The sequence below is a fragment of the Chrysemys picta genome, chromosome 16, assembly GCF_011386835.1.
Source record: "Chrysemys picta bellii isolate R12L10 chromosome 16, ASM1138683v2, whole genome shotgun sequence".
NCBI classification, from domain to species: Eukaryota; Metazoa; Chordata; order Testudines; family Emydidae; genus Chrysemys; species Chrysemys picta.
In genome coordinates, this window is record NC_088806.1 from 11,440,003 (window position 1) to 11,456,524 (window position 16,522).

At 50.8% G+C, this 16,522-nt stretch overlaps 1 protein-coding gene and 1 non-coding gene across 12 annotated transcripts in view; both read right to left on the bottom strand.

Annotated features, from left to right (window-relative positions):
* LOC101944996 (zinc finger protein OZF-like) overlaps positions 1-16,522 on the bottom strand; it is a 112,927-nt gene that overhangs the window by 44,074 nt on the left and 52,331 nt on the right. The window contains exon 5 of one of the 11 annotated variants that reach the window (XM_065569448.1): positions 9,761-16,513. The exons of the other annotated variants lie outside the window; for them this stretch is intronic. Coding sequence (XP_065425520.1) covers positions 16,395-16,513 — 119 coding nt within the window. The 3' untranslated portion in view covers positions 9,761-16,394. Of the gene's footprint in view, positions 1-9,760; positions 16,514-16,522 lie in introns of those variants that run through there. 11 annotated transcript variants of the gene reach the window in all.
* On the bottom strand, positions 13,722-13,803 carry TRNAS-ACU (transfer RNA serine (anticodon ACU)). The gene has a single exon. It is a non-coding gene; the product is annotated as a tRNA-Ser (tRNA).

The following is a 16,522-nucleotide window of genomic DNA, read 5'->3' on the forward strand; positions in this document are numbered from 1 at the left end:
ATTCTAGGAGCAGGAGCCTGTCATTCCTCGAGTTTAGAACCGTCGTTTGCATCACTACACTACACCCGCTCCCCACCACAGTCTGCGTCCCAGTTTCAACACTTTACCGCGAAAACCGTAATAAAGAAAACGGTGTTCATTAACAAATTTCCAGTTATTTTATTTTTAAACTTGTGTTGGAAGGGGAGGAACGGGATGAACGGGGTATGTAACTGGAGAGGATAGTGAACATTAACTGGGTAAAGAAACGGGGGCAGGTTCAGCTTCTCTGTAAACAAACTTAATAGTCACAGGTTACACTGCTCACTGAGAAACCTAGCTTTCAAAGCCTCCCGGATGCACAGCGCGTCCTGCTGGGCTCTTCTAATTGCACGGCTGTCTGGCTGGGCGTAATTAGCAGCCAGGCTATTTGCCTCAACCTCCCACCCCACCATAAACGTCTCCCCCTTGCTCTCACAGAGATTGTGGAGCACACAGCAAGCTGCAATAACAATGGGGATATTGGTTTCGCTGAGATCAGAGCGAGTCAGTAAGCTTCTCCATCTCCCCTTGAGACGTCCAAAAGCACACTCCACCACCATTCTGCACTTGCTCAGCCAGTAGTTGAAGACTTCTTTTTCAGGGTCCAGGGCGCCTGTATAGGGCTTCATGAGCCAGGGCATTAGCGGGTAGGCTGGGTCCCCGAGGATCACTGTAGGCATCTCCACATCCCCAGCAGTTATTTTGTGGTCCGGGAAGTAAATACCTTCCTGCAGCCGTCTAAACAGACCAGAGTTCCTGAAAACACGAGCATCATGAACCTTGCCCGGCCATCCGACGTTGATGTTTGTAAAACGTCCCCTATGGTCCACCAGTGCTTGCAGCACCATTGAAAAGTAGCCCTTTCAGTTAATGTACTGGCTGGCCTGGTGGTCCGGTCAGAGGATAGGGATGTGAGTTCCATCTATAGCCCCACCACAGTTTGGGAATCCCATCGCGGCGAAGCCATCTATGATGACCTGAATGTTTCCAAGGGTCACTACCTTTGAGAGCAGTAGCTCAACGATTGCGTTGGCTACTTGCATCACAACAACCCCCACGGTAGATTTGCCCATGCCAAAGTGGTTCACGACTGACCGGTAGCTGTCTGGCATTGCAAGATTCCAGAAGGCTATGGCCACTCGCTTCTGGACAGTCAGGGCTGCTTGCATCCGGGTGTCCTTGCGCTTCAGGGCAGGGGACAGCAACTCACAAAGTTCCAGGAAAGTTCCCTTACGCATGTGAAAGTTTCGCAGCCACTGTGATTCATCCCAGACCTGCAGCACTATGCGGTCCCACCAGTCCTTGTTTGTTTCCCAGGCCCAGAATCGCCGTTCCACAGCATCAACATGACCCATTGCCACCATGATGTTCACGGCGCAGGGTCCCATGCTTTGCGAGATGTCTGTACCACTCTCAGAGTTGATGGCCTCACCGCGCTGCTGTAGCCTCCTCGCCTGATTTCTCAGTATCTGCCTCTGGAAAAGGTGGATGGTAAGGTGTGAGGTGTTGACAACGGCCATAACTGCAGCGATGGTCGCAGCGGGCTCCATGCTCGCAGTGCTGTGGCATCCGCGCTGTCACTCACCAGAAAAGTGCGCGAACTGATTGCCCGCCGGCGTTTTCAGAGAGGGAGGGCAGGAGTTACGGTTGGATGACGACAGTTACCCAAAACCACCCTCGACACATTTTTTTTCCCCAGCAGGCATTGGGGGCTCGACCCAGAATTCCAATGGGCAGCGGGGACTGCGGGAACTGTGGGATAGCTGCCCACAGTGCACCGCTTCCGATGTCGATGCTTGTCCCGTTAGTGTGAACTCACAAAGTCGAATTACTGTCCTTAGTGTGGATACACATGTTCGACTTTGTAATATCAATTCCACATATTCAATTTAAGTAAAACCGAACTACTATCATAGTGTAGACATACCCTAAAGGATTGGCAACAGCGTGATTTATGGGTAAGATCTGATTCGTATATTGACCTGGGTCTGGGGCTTGGTCCTTTGGGATCAGGAGAATCTTTTTTCTTTTACTGGGGTATTGGTTTTCATAACCATTTGTCCCCATAACGATTGGTACTGGTGGTGATACTGGGAAACTGGAGTGTCTAAGGGAATTGCTTGTGAGACTTGCGGTTAGCCGGTGGGCGAGACCGAAGTCCTCTTAGTCTGGCTGGTTTGGTTTGCCTTAGAGGTGGAAAAACCCTAGCCTTCAGCTGTAACTGCCCTGTTTGAGCAATTTATCCTGAGTTGGCACTCTCAGTTGGGTTCCGCCAGAACCACATCATCACAGTGGCGTAGTCGTGCTTGGATCCACAGAACCAGGTCAATTAAGCTTTGGGTCAGAACCCCATGCTATCCAAATTTGAATTTTGGGATTGAGAGTTTTGTTGGTTAAAGAGCTGCTGCAATAGCTAAGCAAAGAGCATATGAGGGACTTGGCAAAAAAGCCCTGGAAAATTTGTGTTCAGAAAAGAGGATATGCTTTAGAAAGAAAGCTACAAAGGAAGAACTGAGAAATCTCAGGGAGCAAGAGCACAGCTGTTACCTGAGGCCGCAGAAGATGCAGAAAAAATTAGAGTGCAAAAGGCAACAAGTAACCTGCAATTTGAGCATGAACAGAAGCTAGCAGATCTTCGATTGCTGGAGAAGCAAAAAATAGCGGAATTAGAGAAAGAAGCCGATCAAAGAATGAAGGAGGAGGCTGATGAGAGAGAAGAGAGAGCTCGTAAGGGGCGTCTAGAGCTGCTCGCTGCTGAACAGGAAACGGCCAGACTTCAGCTCCAAGTAATGAAAGAGCAGAGAAAGTCATCCCCACCTGGTACTCCACTTCCCCCCCCCCCCCGCCATGAGAAAAACTGGGAAAGGATGTGTCCCATTTACAATGATACTGAGGATATAGAGGAGTTTTTGTCTACCTTTGAACGCCTCTGCAATCTGTACCAGATCCCCGAGGGTCAGCGAATGCCTGTCCTGCTGACCAGACTGACTGGAAAAGCCAGGGAGGCATTTAATGAATTGGGGGAACAAGAAGCCTTGGATTATGAGCGGTTTAAGGATTCTGTGTTATGGCGGTTCAAGGTTACTCCTGAATCTTACAGAGTTAAGTTTAGAGAGTTTAAAATGTCTAAGGATTGTACTTTTGTAGAATGTGCTCATAAGCTGATGGGTTTTGTTAAAAAGTGGGTTGTGGGAGCTAAGGCGCATGGGAGTTTTGAAAAACTGCTGGATTTAATAACTTTGGAACAGTTCTTAGACATTGTGCCTGACAATGTGAGAGCAGCTGTGTGTGATAGGGACCCTGAGTCAGTCCTACGGGCAGCAGAGATTGCGGATGCCCATACCCAAAACAGGGCTCGAGAAGGGTGTAAAACCCCAGGGAAAACTAATCACCATTCTCCCCAGTTCAAGAGGAGGGAAGGATTTAAAAGTAAACCTGTCCCTGACTTTTCTAAAGGAGTTCAAGGGACCCAGAGGGTAGGAACTCTCATCCCAGGATGGAACAGGTTACATGCTATCACTGTGGTATGCTGGGCCACATGAGACCAGACTGCCCGACCCTGAAGGGCAACCCAAAGCCAGCAACCCCAAATGCCACGATAAATGCCAACTCCATTACCCTGAGCACTCAGGCTGAACCAAGCCACAATAGCTCCACCTTAACTTCAGATGCAAGCAAGACAGTAGCTAATGTTAACCCCATCGTCTCCAGTGGCATGGGAGGAGGTGATAAGCTCACCAGTTATGTCAGGACTGAGGCATGGCAGGGGAGTGAGAGGTTTATCATGGAGGCAAAGGTCAATGATGTTGAATGCATGGGATGGCGAGACACTGGCTCAGATGTAACTATAGTCAAGGGACATCTGGTGAAGCCAGAGGACATGCTGCCGGGGGAGTATGTGACGGTAGTGGCGTTATCCGAGTACTCTGTGGACCTGCCGATGGCTAGAATCCACCTGGAGTGGGATGGCTTTAAAGGCAATGTGAAGTCTGCTGTCCGGGATTTGATTCCGGCTGATGTTTTGGTAGGAAATAACATATTAGGGGTGCCTGGCCAAGTTAATATAGTGACCAGGTCACAGAAAGAATTTGAGGCTGTGGCAGATACCCTGACAGATGGCAGTGAGGGGTGCAGCAAACAGACAGAGAGTGCCTCTCAAGATGGATCAGGTGAGGGTTTGTCTGAAATATCAGAGATGATTCTGAATCCAAACAAAACCCAGAGTGAATTCATTGTGGCTCAGCAGAGTGATGTATCTCTAGAGAGGGCCAGGAATGATGCTCCGAGTCAGGTCCCAGCCTGTGAAGAGAGAGGCAGGTTTTTTATGCAGGATGGGCTGTTGTATAGGGAACCGCCTAGGGGAAGAAAGAATTCCCAAGCAGCAGCTCGCAAACAGCTTGTGGTACCTGAGAGTTACCGCAATGATTTGTTAAAGTTGGCTCATGATAATCCCTTTGCAGGACATCTGGGTAGGGAAAACATGTGACAGGCTAGAGCAGAATTTCTACTGGCCTCACCTTTTTGCGTCAGTGAGAGATTACTGCAGGAGCTGTTAGCTGTGCCAGAAGCGTAAGGGGTTAAGGGGGCCTAGCAAGGTGCCCCTCCAGCCTCTGCCCATTACTGGGGAGGCTTTTGCCAGAGTAGCTGTGGATATTGTGGGGCCACTCCCCAAACCTTCCAGAAATGGGAAGAAATACATCCTGGTGTTGGTAGATTTTGCTACCAGATATCCGGAGGCTGTAGCCTTGGCTAATATCGAGGCAGAGACAGTGTCAGTGGCCTTGTTCTCTATTTTTAGCAGAGTGGGTTTTCCCAAGGAAATATTGTCTGACCGTGGGTCTAACTTTATGTCTGTGGTTTTCAAGCAGTTGTGGGAGTTATGTGGGGTGAAGCACCTGAAAGCCGCTCCCTACCACCCCCAGACTAATGGTTTAGTGGAGAGGTTCAATGGAACCCTGAAATCTATGTTGAAAATGTATGTGGATAGACGCCAGAATGACTGGGATGTTATGCTGGCCGAGTATGTGGCTCAATTCAAGGGGAGTTTGCAGGAAATGATGAAGTTGGTTGAGCAGAATCTGAAAGAGAGCCAGGATACTCAGAAAGCCTGGTATGACAGAGATGCTAAAGAGAGAGCATTTGAAATAGGGGACATGGTGTTGGTGCTAGGTCCTGTCAGGAAGAACAAAATGAAAGATGTTTGGTCTGGACCCATGGAGGTAGTGGAAAGGATTAATGAGGTTATCTATGATGTGAGGAAGCCCCAGGTCCAAGGAAGTGTACAAACAGTGCATGTGAACAGAATGAAGGCTTACCATGAAAGGGAGGTAAATGTGAACATGATCTGTTATGCTGAGGAAGAGGCAGGGTCCGTCCCTTTAATTGACATGGTTGCTGAAAGCCAGGGGGAGACGCCTCTGGAGAGCATTGAGATGGGGGAGCATTTAACCCCCCCTCAAAGAAAGGAACCGCTGATGCTGTTAAAACACCACAAGCAAACATTCTCCAATAGGCCAGGGCTCACAGATAGGATGACACACTCCATTCAGACAGTAGGTCCCCGCCCAGCCCCTAGCAGAGCTTACAGGGCCAAGGGAGAGATGCAAAGACAGATCTAGGAAGATGTGGAAAGCATGTTGACAATGGGAATAATCACCAGATCCCAGAGCCCCTGGGCCTCTCCCATTGTGATGGTGCCAAAAAAGGATAAAACCATGAGGTTTTGTGTGGATTACAGGAGGCTAAATGCTGCTATCACCCAGCCTGACCCTTACCCCACACCCAGAATAGAGGATCTATTGGATACACTGGGAGGGGCAAGGTTTATAAGCACCCTGGACCTGACTAAGGGGTACTGGCAAATACCCCTGTATGCCGAGGCACAAGGAAAATCCGCTTTCATAGTGGAATCGGGCCTATATGAATTCAAAGTGCTGCCCTTTGGGATGCAAAATTCAGGGGCTACATTCATGAGACTTATAAATGAGGTCCTACGGGGATTAGAATCTTTTGCAAGGGCCTATATAGACGACCTGGCCGTATTCAGCAGTTCGTGGCAAGATCACCTGAACCACATAGGGATTGTGCTGCACCGGCTCAGGGAGGCCAATCTAACGGTTAAGGTTTCTAAATGCAGAATGGGAGCTGCTGAGGTGACCTACCTGGGGCACAGGGTGGGCAATGGGCAACTGCGCCCAGAGCCTGTAAAGGTAGAGGCCATTAAAAACTGGCCAACCCCTAGAACTAAAAAGCAAGTCCAATCCTTCATTGGTCTGGCCAACTATTACAGGAGATTTGTGCAGGGATTCAGCGACATTGTTGCTCCCATCACAGACCTGACGAAAAAGGAAAAACCAGACCGGGTGCTGTGGACGGAGGCCTGTGAGCAGGATTTTCAAAGCATAAAGAGCGCTTTGGCCAAAGAGCCTGTTTTTGGCCAGCCCAAATTTTGAAAACCCTTTTTTACTATGTACGGACACTTCCAATATTGGGCTGGGGGCAGTGCTAATGCAAGAGGGGGAAGGAGGTAAGAGACATCCCGTGGCATATCTAAGTAAGAAATTGTCCCCCACTGAGCAAAATTACGCTACCATTGAAGAGGAATGTTATGCCATTGTCTGGGCTGTCAAGCAACTTAAGCCCTATTTGTACAATAAAAAATTCACTGTGTTGAGTGATCATGTCCCTCTGGTCTGGCTGCACAAGGCCAAGGGCAACAACTCCAGGTTGCTGCGTTGGAGTTTAGCCCTTCAGGAGTATGAAATGGATATAGTCCACATAAGGGGAAAGGAAAATGTTGTAGCTGATGCATTGTCCGGAGTGGAGAGCTCTTAGGATGCAGTCAGGGATGTTTGTGACATCCCTTCCTGCATCAATTTTGCATTGGGGGTGTGACGTTATTGATATAATCTGGGACCATATAGATCATTGTTGCAACCAAGGTCCTGTAGTGGCACCCAAATCTTGTATAAAGGGGGTCAAATGGGGTGTCTAAGACAAGGCTATGGTTTACTGGTTATGATTATGCTGTCTATATGTGTATATCAATTTTGTAGTTGAAGTTATGAATATTGGCTCTATACTGTCTGTATTTCAAACTTATGCTATGCTGCTGGGTGACATCCCAGACAGACTGGTGTTAGCTCTGCCTAGCCTGCTTGATGGCCCATTAAGGACCATCAGCTATACAATGGACTCATTGAGAGAAGGCAGATACGCCTTGTAACCCAGCAAACTATGCAGGGACTGGCCCATGTGACTCCAGACTCCATTTTGCTGTAATTTTCCACAGTAAGAACAAAGAGGTGTTCTTACACCTGGAAAAGACTATATAAGGCTGATGCCTCATCTCCATCAGGTCTTCAATCCTGCTTCATACCTCTGGAGGAACTTTGCTACAAGCTGAAGCTTTGAACAAAGGACTGAGGACCCATCCCAGCGGGGGATGTATTCCAGAGACTTGATTTGAACCTGCAGTTTATTCTATCGCTACTGCAAGCCTGAACCAAGAACTTTGCCATTACTGTATGTAATTGATTCCATTTAACCAATTGTAACTCTCATCTCTATCTTTTTCCTTTTATGAATAAACCTTTAGATTTTAGATTCTAAAGGATTGGCAACAGCGTGATTTGTGGGTAAGATCTGATATGTGTATTGACCTGGGTCTGGGGCTTGGTCCTTTGGGATCAGGAGAACCTTTTTTCTTTTACTGGGGTATTGGTTTTCATAACCATTTGTCCCCATAACGAGTGGCACTGGTGGTAATACTGGGGAACTGGAGTGTCTAAGGAGATTGCTTGTGAGACTTGCGGTTAGCCAGTAGGGTGAGACCGAAGTCCTCTTAGTCTGGCTGGTTTGGTTTGCCTTAGAGATGGAAAAACCCCAGCCTTGGGCTGTGACGGCCCTGTTTGAGCAATTTGTCCTGAGTTCGCACTCTCAGTTGGGTTCCGCCAGAACCGCATTGTCACAACATGGACAAACGCATAGCTGGAATCATTCTGACTCACCAGTGTTAGTATTGTTAAAACAGGTATTAGAATGACAAGAATGTGTTTAGACTTTATTGAATGCTTTATTGAGTTGCTGCCTGGGTTAATAACTGACTAGTTGCATTGTGAGTCTCTGTGGCTATTTAAATCACCAGACAGGGGAGAGACTTTACCTAGGGGAAGTGCTGATTGGCAACAGAATGCATTACACCCTGCCTGGCAGGAAAGGTCCATCAACACCAGGTAGACTATTATGGGACGTTAAAGAAGACACAAGACTGTTATCACACAACCTCGTTATCTCCACACTGATATATACCTGCCTCTGGAGATTTCCATTACTTGCATCTGAAGAAGTGAGGTTCTTACCCACGAAAGCTTATGCTCCCAATACTTCTGTTAGTCTCAAAGGTGCCACAGGACCCTCTGTTGCTTTTTACAAGACTATTGTTGCACCCTTGACCTCTCATTAGCTGAGTTTGCAGCTCAGAGCACATGAGAGAAAGAGGATTAAAAAACCCATGCTGAAGGAACTGATTATCTGTATGCTGCTTGGACTCTGGGGGGGGGGGGCAAAGTTTGTAAGCATAAGGAAGAGATTCTCAGCTCCTTATCCTGGGTTAGTCCTTAAGAATATGTAGAGCTTGCTTAATATAGAACAGGGGTAGGCAACCTATGGCATGTGTGCCGAAGGCGGCATACAAGCTGATTTTCAGTGGCACTCACACTGCCCGGGTCCTGGCCACCGGTCCGGGGGGCTCTGCATTTTAATTTAATTTTAAATGAAGCTTCTTAAACATTTTAAAAACCATAGTTACTTTACATACAACAATAGTTTAGTTATATATTATAGACTTCTAGAAAGAGACCTTCTAAAAACGTTAAAATGGATTATTGGAACGCAAAACCTTAAATTAGAGTGACTAAATGAAGACTCGGCACATCACTTCTGAAAGGTTGCCGACCCCTGTTATAGAAGCTTCCATTGCCTTTTGAAATTGAAGACTGTAACTCGTCTGCCTCTGCTTTAACCTGCTTTAACTTTGTAAACCATTCTCACTTTGTTTTAAATAAATCTCAATACAGGTTATGACAGGACTGGCTCCAAGTGTTGTCTTTGTGGGAGATCTAAGATTCAATTGACCTAATGAAGTGACTGATCCTTTGGGACTGGCAGTAACCTGAACATTGCTGTGATTCGTGGTGTAAGGCAGTAGTTCTCAACCAGGGGTCTGGAGCCCCCTGGGGGGCCACGAGCAGTTATCAGGGGGGCTGCCAAGCAAGGCCAGCATTAGACTTGCCGAGGTCCAGGGCAGAAAGCTGAACTCCCAGCGCATGGGGCTGAAGTCCCACATGGGCCATGGAGTTTTTATAGTACGTTGGGGGGGGGCTCAGAAAGAAAAAGGTTGAGAACCCCTGGAGTAAGGGACCATCTGTCACAAAGGTGAGCTCACCTGCGTGGTGAGATATATGGGATGACCCAAGGGGACGGTCTGTGATGCCACGTTAATGCTGTTACAATCCTGAAGCATTTACACCGAATATTTGGTTGGTGAAATCTACATATAGAGCTCACAACCAATTTGGGGTTTGTTCCCTGCTTCTTAGCAGTCTGCCTGAGGCTGGTGCTCATGCACTCAAGTCACTGAAGACGGAGTTACAGAGACTTACGGGCACAATGCCACCAGCAACAATTGGCAGCAATGCAGAGCAGGCTTTACAGTGAAACAGTGTGGGCCAAATGGTCCATGGACTCAGTCAAGCCCCAGTTCTCCACCAGAGGGTCCTGTGGCACCTTTGAGACTAACAGAAGTACTGGGAGCATAAGCTTTCGTGGGTAAGAACCTCACTTCTTCAGATGCATCTGAATAAATGTCTAGTCACGCTGAAGAACCGGAGCAAAGGGGTAAATCTGAGCTGTGGTTCGTGTTTTATCATTAGCGAGACAGGGCCCAACACTAAGGGCCCATTCAAGTAGAACTAGACAACGAGAGAGAAAGTGGGCTGGGGGGAGGGGGAGATTTTAGGATATTTTATACCCATCTTTGAGAATTGTGGGGAAAATGGGTCACAAACTGCACATTTGGTAACAGGAGAGACAAACCCCCAGACTGGGGTGGGGGGAGGGAGGGGATTTTCTGTGGCTATGAAATGAGGGAAGGGGGAGGGGGCAGTTTGAAGGGATTTTATGTGACTGTCCAACACACACAAACAGTGACAGTTTCCCCCCACACACATTTACACGGGCCACAGGGAATGGTGGGGGAGCAGTTTGAAGGGCGTGCGGGGGAGGAAGGTCCCTGGAGCAGGAAAGGGGGCAGCAGTGGGGGATGGGCAAGTGCAACACACAGAGACACACTCACACACAGACACTTTTCTCCCCTGGGGATTTCCCGGCCCCCAACAGAGAGCTCAACCTGCCCCCCACTCCCATAGCTACAGAGGCCAAACCAGTACCCACCACCCCACCCCAGCTTAGGGTGACCAGATACCAAAGATGAAATATCGAGACGCCGCGGGGCGGGGGCGGAGCAAAAAAAAAAAGCCGCCAGAGCCCCGCCCCAACCCTCTGGAGCCGATGGCTGCCCCCCGGCTCTGCAATCAGAGATGCAGCGCTCGGCTGCTCCTCTGCCCTAAAAACCAGCCTCCCTCCCGGCATGGGCTTGTCCCACCTCCGCACACAAAGGCTGGTGCAGGAGGCAAAGTCCCGGGGGGTGGGTCCGGGAAGGTTGCAGGAGCAGGGGGCAGTGAGAACCCACCCAGGGCCGAGAGAGCCCCACAAAGGAGGCACAGATCCCCCCTTCCCCACTCTGTAGCTACCATAAGCTCCAGTGAACAAACCGGAGCGCTCCCCCCTCGGTGTGTTTGGGACTGCCGAGCCACTTCCTTCTTCCCCCGCCGCCTCCGCTCCACTCACGGGCGGGAGGTTTCGGGTTACAGCGCCTGCACCCCGGACCCCCCACAGCCGCCGCGCCAAGAGAGAGGCACGGACTTGGAGCAACTGCCCGACCCTCCTCCCTCCATCCCCCCTCCACACATCCCTCCTCCACTGGCCTCCAGGCGCAGCTGCTGTACCGCACCACCCTCTTAATCTTCATGGCGGCCGCGCCACACACGCTGGTGTCCGGACTCCCTCCGGCGCTTGCGCCGCCGCCATACAGCTGATCAGTGCGCAAGCGGTGTGCGTGGGGAAGAGGCGGGGCCAGGGCGGGGATTTGGGGAGCTATCCAATGGGGGAAGAAGGGGGCAGAGTCGGGGCGGGGAGGGGGGCGTGAGCCAGAGTGGAGGGCAAAAATTGCTTCTTTGTCCAGTGTCCCGACCAAACATCGGTCAGGACGCGGGACAAACAAGTAAATATCGGGACAGTCCCGATAAAATCGGGACGTCTGGTCACCCTACCCCAGCTTCCGGCCCGGCCCTTACCGGCTCTCCCGCAGGCCTGGAGCTCCCCTGCAGCTGGTCCGGAAGTGACTCACCGCGCAGGGCGCCTGGCAGGGGAAGGGGGAAGGAGACACGTTACGGTTGCGGCCGTTGGAGCGCGTGGGGCTGGGAGGCGGCGCTGCTACCCCATTGGGGGTGGGGTTCTCCACAGCCCCGCCCCTTATCCCCCCTTTCTCCCCGCACGGAACATGCGCAGTAACAGCTGCTGAATCCTTCCCTTACCTGAGCTGAATAGGGCGGAAGCACCCCTGGGGAAGGCAGGGAGATGTAGTTCCAGACACTCTCTGTACCGGAAGTGACGTCGGACGCGGGGGCGGGGCCCGGCCCGGCTGCGAATGCGGGCGGGGCGCTGCGGCTCTGCCTGGCTCATGCAGGGCCGTTGGAGCCTCTCCTGGGGCCGGAGAAGAGTTTTGTGTCTCCCGGCTCTGGGCATGCGCAGATCGGGGGGCTTCCCCCCAACGGACAGTGGGGCAGAGTCACCGCCCGACCCCAGCCCTGCCCCGGGACAGGGGGCGAACCGGGCCCGGACCCTCCCACCGACAGGAGTGTGTCCGCCCCACGCGGGGCCTGCCCGTCCGCCTCCCCCGGGTCTGCGCTGGGGGCAGGGCCCATCCTTAGCCCCGCCCTGCCTGGGAGGGAGGGGCAGCCCCTGGGCCAGAGCCTGCAGTGGGGTTGTGGGGTAGACGAAGGGGGAGAGGGGGACAGACGGGACGGGGGGAGGACACAGGACTGGGGAGGGGAGTAGGGAGATGGGAGACATAGGACTCGGGGGAGATGGGGGGAGACGGGACCAGGGGGAAGGGGGAGATGGGGGAGACGGGACCGGGGTGGGGAAGGAGGAGAATGGGGGCGGGGGATTCCCAGACCTGGGACCTGCCCAGACCCACTGGCTGCAGCCTCTTTGGGCAGATCATCCTGTCCCAGGGAATAAGGAGCAGAAGGAGGCAAAGCCGGATTTGTCAGACACGGACCAGCCGTGGGGCTTTCGTCGCCGTGTAGACGTGCCCTGACATTATGTCTACACTGCGATTAACACCCCCCGGGGCACCTGTCTCCAAGCCCGGGGCAGCTGGCTCAGGCATGTGGGGCTGGGGCTGCAGGGCTGTACCATGACAGTGCAGACATACGGGCTTAAGCCCAGCCACTGAGACCCACGAGGGGGGAGGGTTTCCCAACCCAGCGGGAACACAAGTATCTGCACCACAGTTCTGAGCCCCACAGCTTTAGCTCCAGGAGCCCAAGTCCGATGACCCAGGCCAGCCCTGCTGCAATCTTTATCCTGGGAGAGATGGACTCTGCGGGTACGTCTCCATTGCAATGTCAGCCCTGCTGTGCACAAAGCAGCCCCCTACTCACCACTGTCACATAATGATGCTCTGGTTTGTAGAAAGTCTGCCTGGTGAGGTATCAGTTCAAATCCATGATCTGTTGAACATTAATATCTTGTTGGATGGAGTGTGCTCGCCTTGTTTGGGACATGATGAAGTTTTGCTCTGTGTGCCTTACTGAACTATGTTATGAGGTTGGGAAATGCCCACAACAAGCCTTTCCAGTGCAACAATGGAGGAGCCAGACTTGCTGCTGGCCCATTGACGGTATCTACACTCCAAAGGACTATCCCAGGAGCCGTGTACAATGCAGACTTCTCCGAGATAGCCCAGAGACAATGGACACTCCTTGACTCACAAACTATGAAAGAGGGGAAGAGACATCATGACCTGGCCTCTCTCCCCCACAAATCGACACCTGGAAAGACATCTGGAGCACAAAGACTAAACTGAAAGAATTCAGAAATGAGAAGAGAATAATAATAATACATTCAAATCAAAGTCCCCAAGTAGACTAGTATTGGTTTTTCAGCAGAAAATCTTCAGTTTGGGGGATTTTGTTTTCCCGTCAGACCATGCCAAGAGAACCAGAGAGAAAATGTTTGATTTGCCTCCCTCAGAACAGCTTGGCCTAGACACTCTCACCGTGGGTCATTGCCGTGGCCTTGCTGAGGATGGGGGCATTTTAATAATTTGTGGAGGTCCCGGGCTGCCTGGGGGAGATGATGAGGATGTCACCTTTTGAAATAAAAACTAAGAAATCCAGGACTAGAGAATTCTTTTAGAAATCTGGTATTTAGACATTTTATTTTAAGCAGGAAATGGGGGTCTGAGTTCTTGAGATTGCTTTTGTTTGCAGGAAGCAACATGGTTTGCTCTGTGATTGTACCAAAGGAGGAAGATGGTTGTTTGTAAAGGAAGAGAGAAGACTGAAGGCCTCTAATGAGGATGGGATTTGAACCCACATGTGCAGAGCATAATGGATTAGTAGTCCATCACCTTAACCACTCAGCCACCTCACCTGAGCTGTCAGAGAAGGGACAGGAGGAGAAGGCCAGCAGAGGTAGGGACAATAAGGAGTTTTAAAAATTTTATTAAGATGATGTTAAAAGAAAAGTGAACGGTACAGAGTTTAAGCATAGAAGGTTCTGGTTATCAGGGAATAACATACAAATTATCAAGGATGTAAAGTTTGGTTTAAGATCGGGTGGTATAAGGAATACATAATCTGCAGTATCCCCGATTGGGAGTAAAAGGTTGATGGGTCAAAGTACAGACATTGAGATATGAGGTTATGAAGTTCATAAAGTGGCTACGTTAGGGTGTGGAGTATTATGAGTGGGTATGATGATGAGGACGGATTGACCCTCATTTGGTGAGATTTAATGTTCAGGGAGTTTATGGTTACTAAGTGTAAGCAGGGTCTGAATGAGCTCCCCCCTCACATCTAGTGATGAGCTGGGGGAAAGACTTCAGGAACAGACCGTGTTTGCACAGACCCGCCTACTCTGCCTAGCTACGCAGCATGGTGGGGCCACTTTGCCAAAAGGACCAGTTTTGGCTGATGGGGAGTTACAAATCACATCAGTGCAATTAAATGTTTTTATCCTTCCTGGATGAGTAAAGGGCACCAGAACATAGCTAGTCTGTCCTCTTTGAGCGGCTTTTATTGGACTGCATAGAAGTGATTTGAGGGCATCACCCTAAACCAGTGGTCCCCAGACTTTTCAAGTTGTACCCTCTTATCTGTGTCTGCAGAGTTTTGGCAACCACAGTCAAGACTCAGGGCTCGTAGTGGGGCCGTGGCTTGCTGGGGAGAGGGGTGTGGACAGGGGTAAGGGGTTTGAGACCAGGCCAGGGGCCCAGGCTGGGGGCAGGGTTGAGGCAGAGTGGGGCTGAGTGGTGCTCCCTCCTGCTCTCCATGGGGGCTGGCTTGAGCCCTGAGGTGCCCCCATGAATGTTCCCCTGTGCCCCCCTAGGAGGAATGCCCCACATTTTGGGGACCACAGCCCTAAACTGAACTCTACTCACTAAGCAGGGGCTAGTGATGCCAGATCCCCACCCTTTCTGCCTGCCCCCTTCCAACCTTCCACCCCCAGCCCCATCCACTATGTGATAATGTGGAAGCTCTTGTAGCCCCAAACCACTTCTGCCACCGAGACCAGGCATGGAGACCCTCCTCCCCCCCCACCCCAATGCCTTATGGCATTATCTGTATTGGTGGGGAGGGAGCTCAGTGGTAGGGCACATGCTTTCCATGTATGCTTTAGTCATGGACATTCATCACCCGATACACGGGATATCAAGAGCCCTGGGACTCTCTTGGGAAAGGAGTTTTATGAATGTTTTTAACAGGTTCCCCCCACCCAAATATTGCGATAGAATCTCCAGTAAGTTCATACTGAAAATGGTTATTTGCGTGGGGCCTCTAAAGTGAGTGTCAGACTCATCCTACTGCAATATCTGAACCATGGTTAAAGGGGAGTGGTGTGGAGGGTCCCTGGGGACACAGAGGAGCTGAAGTCTCTCAGAGTTAGGGGAACTAGGCAATGCGGAGTGACAGGGTTCAGCCCCTGCACAGATGGGGCTGAGGGAATCGGCATCTACTGGGGGCTGAGATGGGGCTGCATGGGCAGTAGAACGGGAGGCAGGTTGGGACCAAGGAACTGGGAACATTTCAATCCTTAACAACACAAAACAGAGAAATGCTCCCGAGTCTCTCCCAAAGAATTAACATTTCTGTGCAGAAAGCTAAAGGTTTTAACAGAAAGGAGTGAAACCAAGCAGCCAGACGAGGGAGCCAGAAGCCTAGGGACGAAAAGCCCCAGGATTTCTGTGTGTGCCTGGGCTCTGGAAAGGGATTTGGTTCCACTCATTGCATTGCTCTGGTCGGAGACATCCCAGGAAAGAGCCATGTCGATGACCGTGACCCTGGGTGTGAGGAGGCTTTAATCTGATTCCAACAGAATAATGATTTTACACCTGAGTTATTAGTGGCAGCTTCCCAAGGGAAATTCCAACTGGTTCGTCCCAGAGATGGGTGATCAGGGAACAGGGAATCTCTCCGGCTCCCACTCTCAGTTCTCCAGTCTTTCTCCCTCCCTCCCGCACACTATCACAAGCCCCCACTAGTAATGAACTAATGGATATAAACTGCCCATCAACAAGGAGTGAAGTTCTGGAACAGCCTCCCAAGGGGAGCAGTGGGAGCAAAAAACCGAACTGGCTTCAAGACTGAGCTTGATAAGTTTATGGACGGGGTGGTGTGATGGGACTGCCTGCAACGGCATGTGGCCGATCTGTGATTGCTAGCAGCAAACATCTCCAACGGCCGGAGATGGGACAATAGGTGGGGAGGGCTCAGAGTTATTGCAGAGAATTCTTTCCCACCTGTCTGCCCGGTGCGTCTTGTCTGCATGCTCAGGGTCTCACTGATGGCCATATTTGGGGTTGGAAAGGAGTTTTCCCCATGGGTAGATTAGCAGAGACCCTGGGGGCTTGTCACTTTCCTCTGCAGCATGGGGCATGGGTCACTTGCAGCTTTAAACTAGTGTAAATGGTGGATTCTCTGAAACTTGACAGCTTTAATCCATGATTTCAGGATGTCAGTAACTCAAGCAGAGGTTAGGGGTCTGTTAGAGGAATGGGTGGGTGGGGTCCTTTGGCCTGCAAGGTGCAGGAGATCGAACCAGATGATCACGATGGTCCCTTCTGCCCTTAAAGGCTCTGAGTCTAAATAGG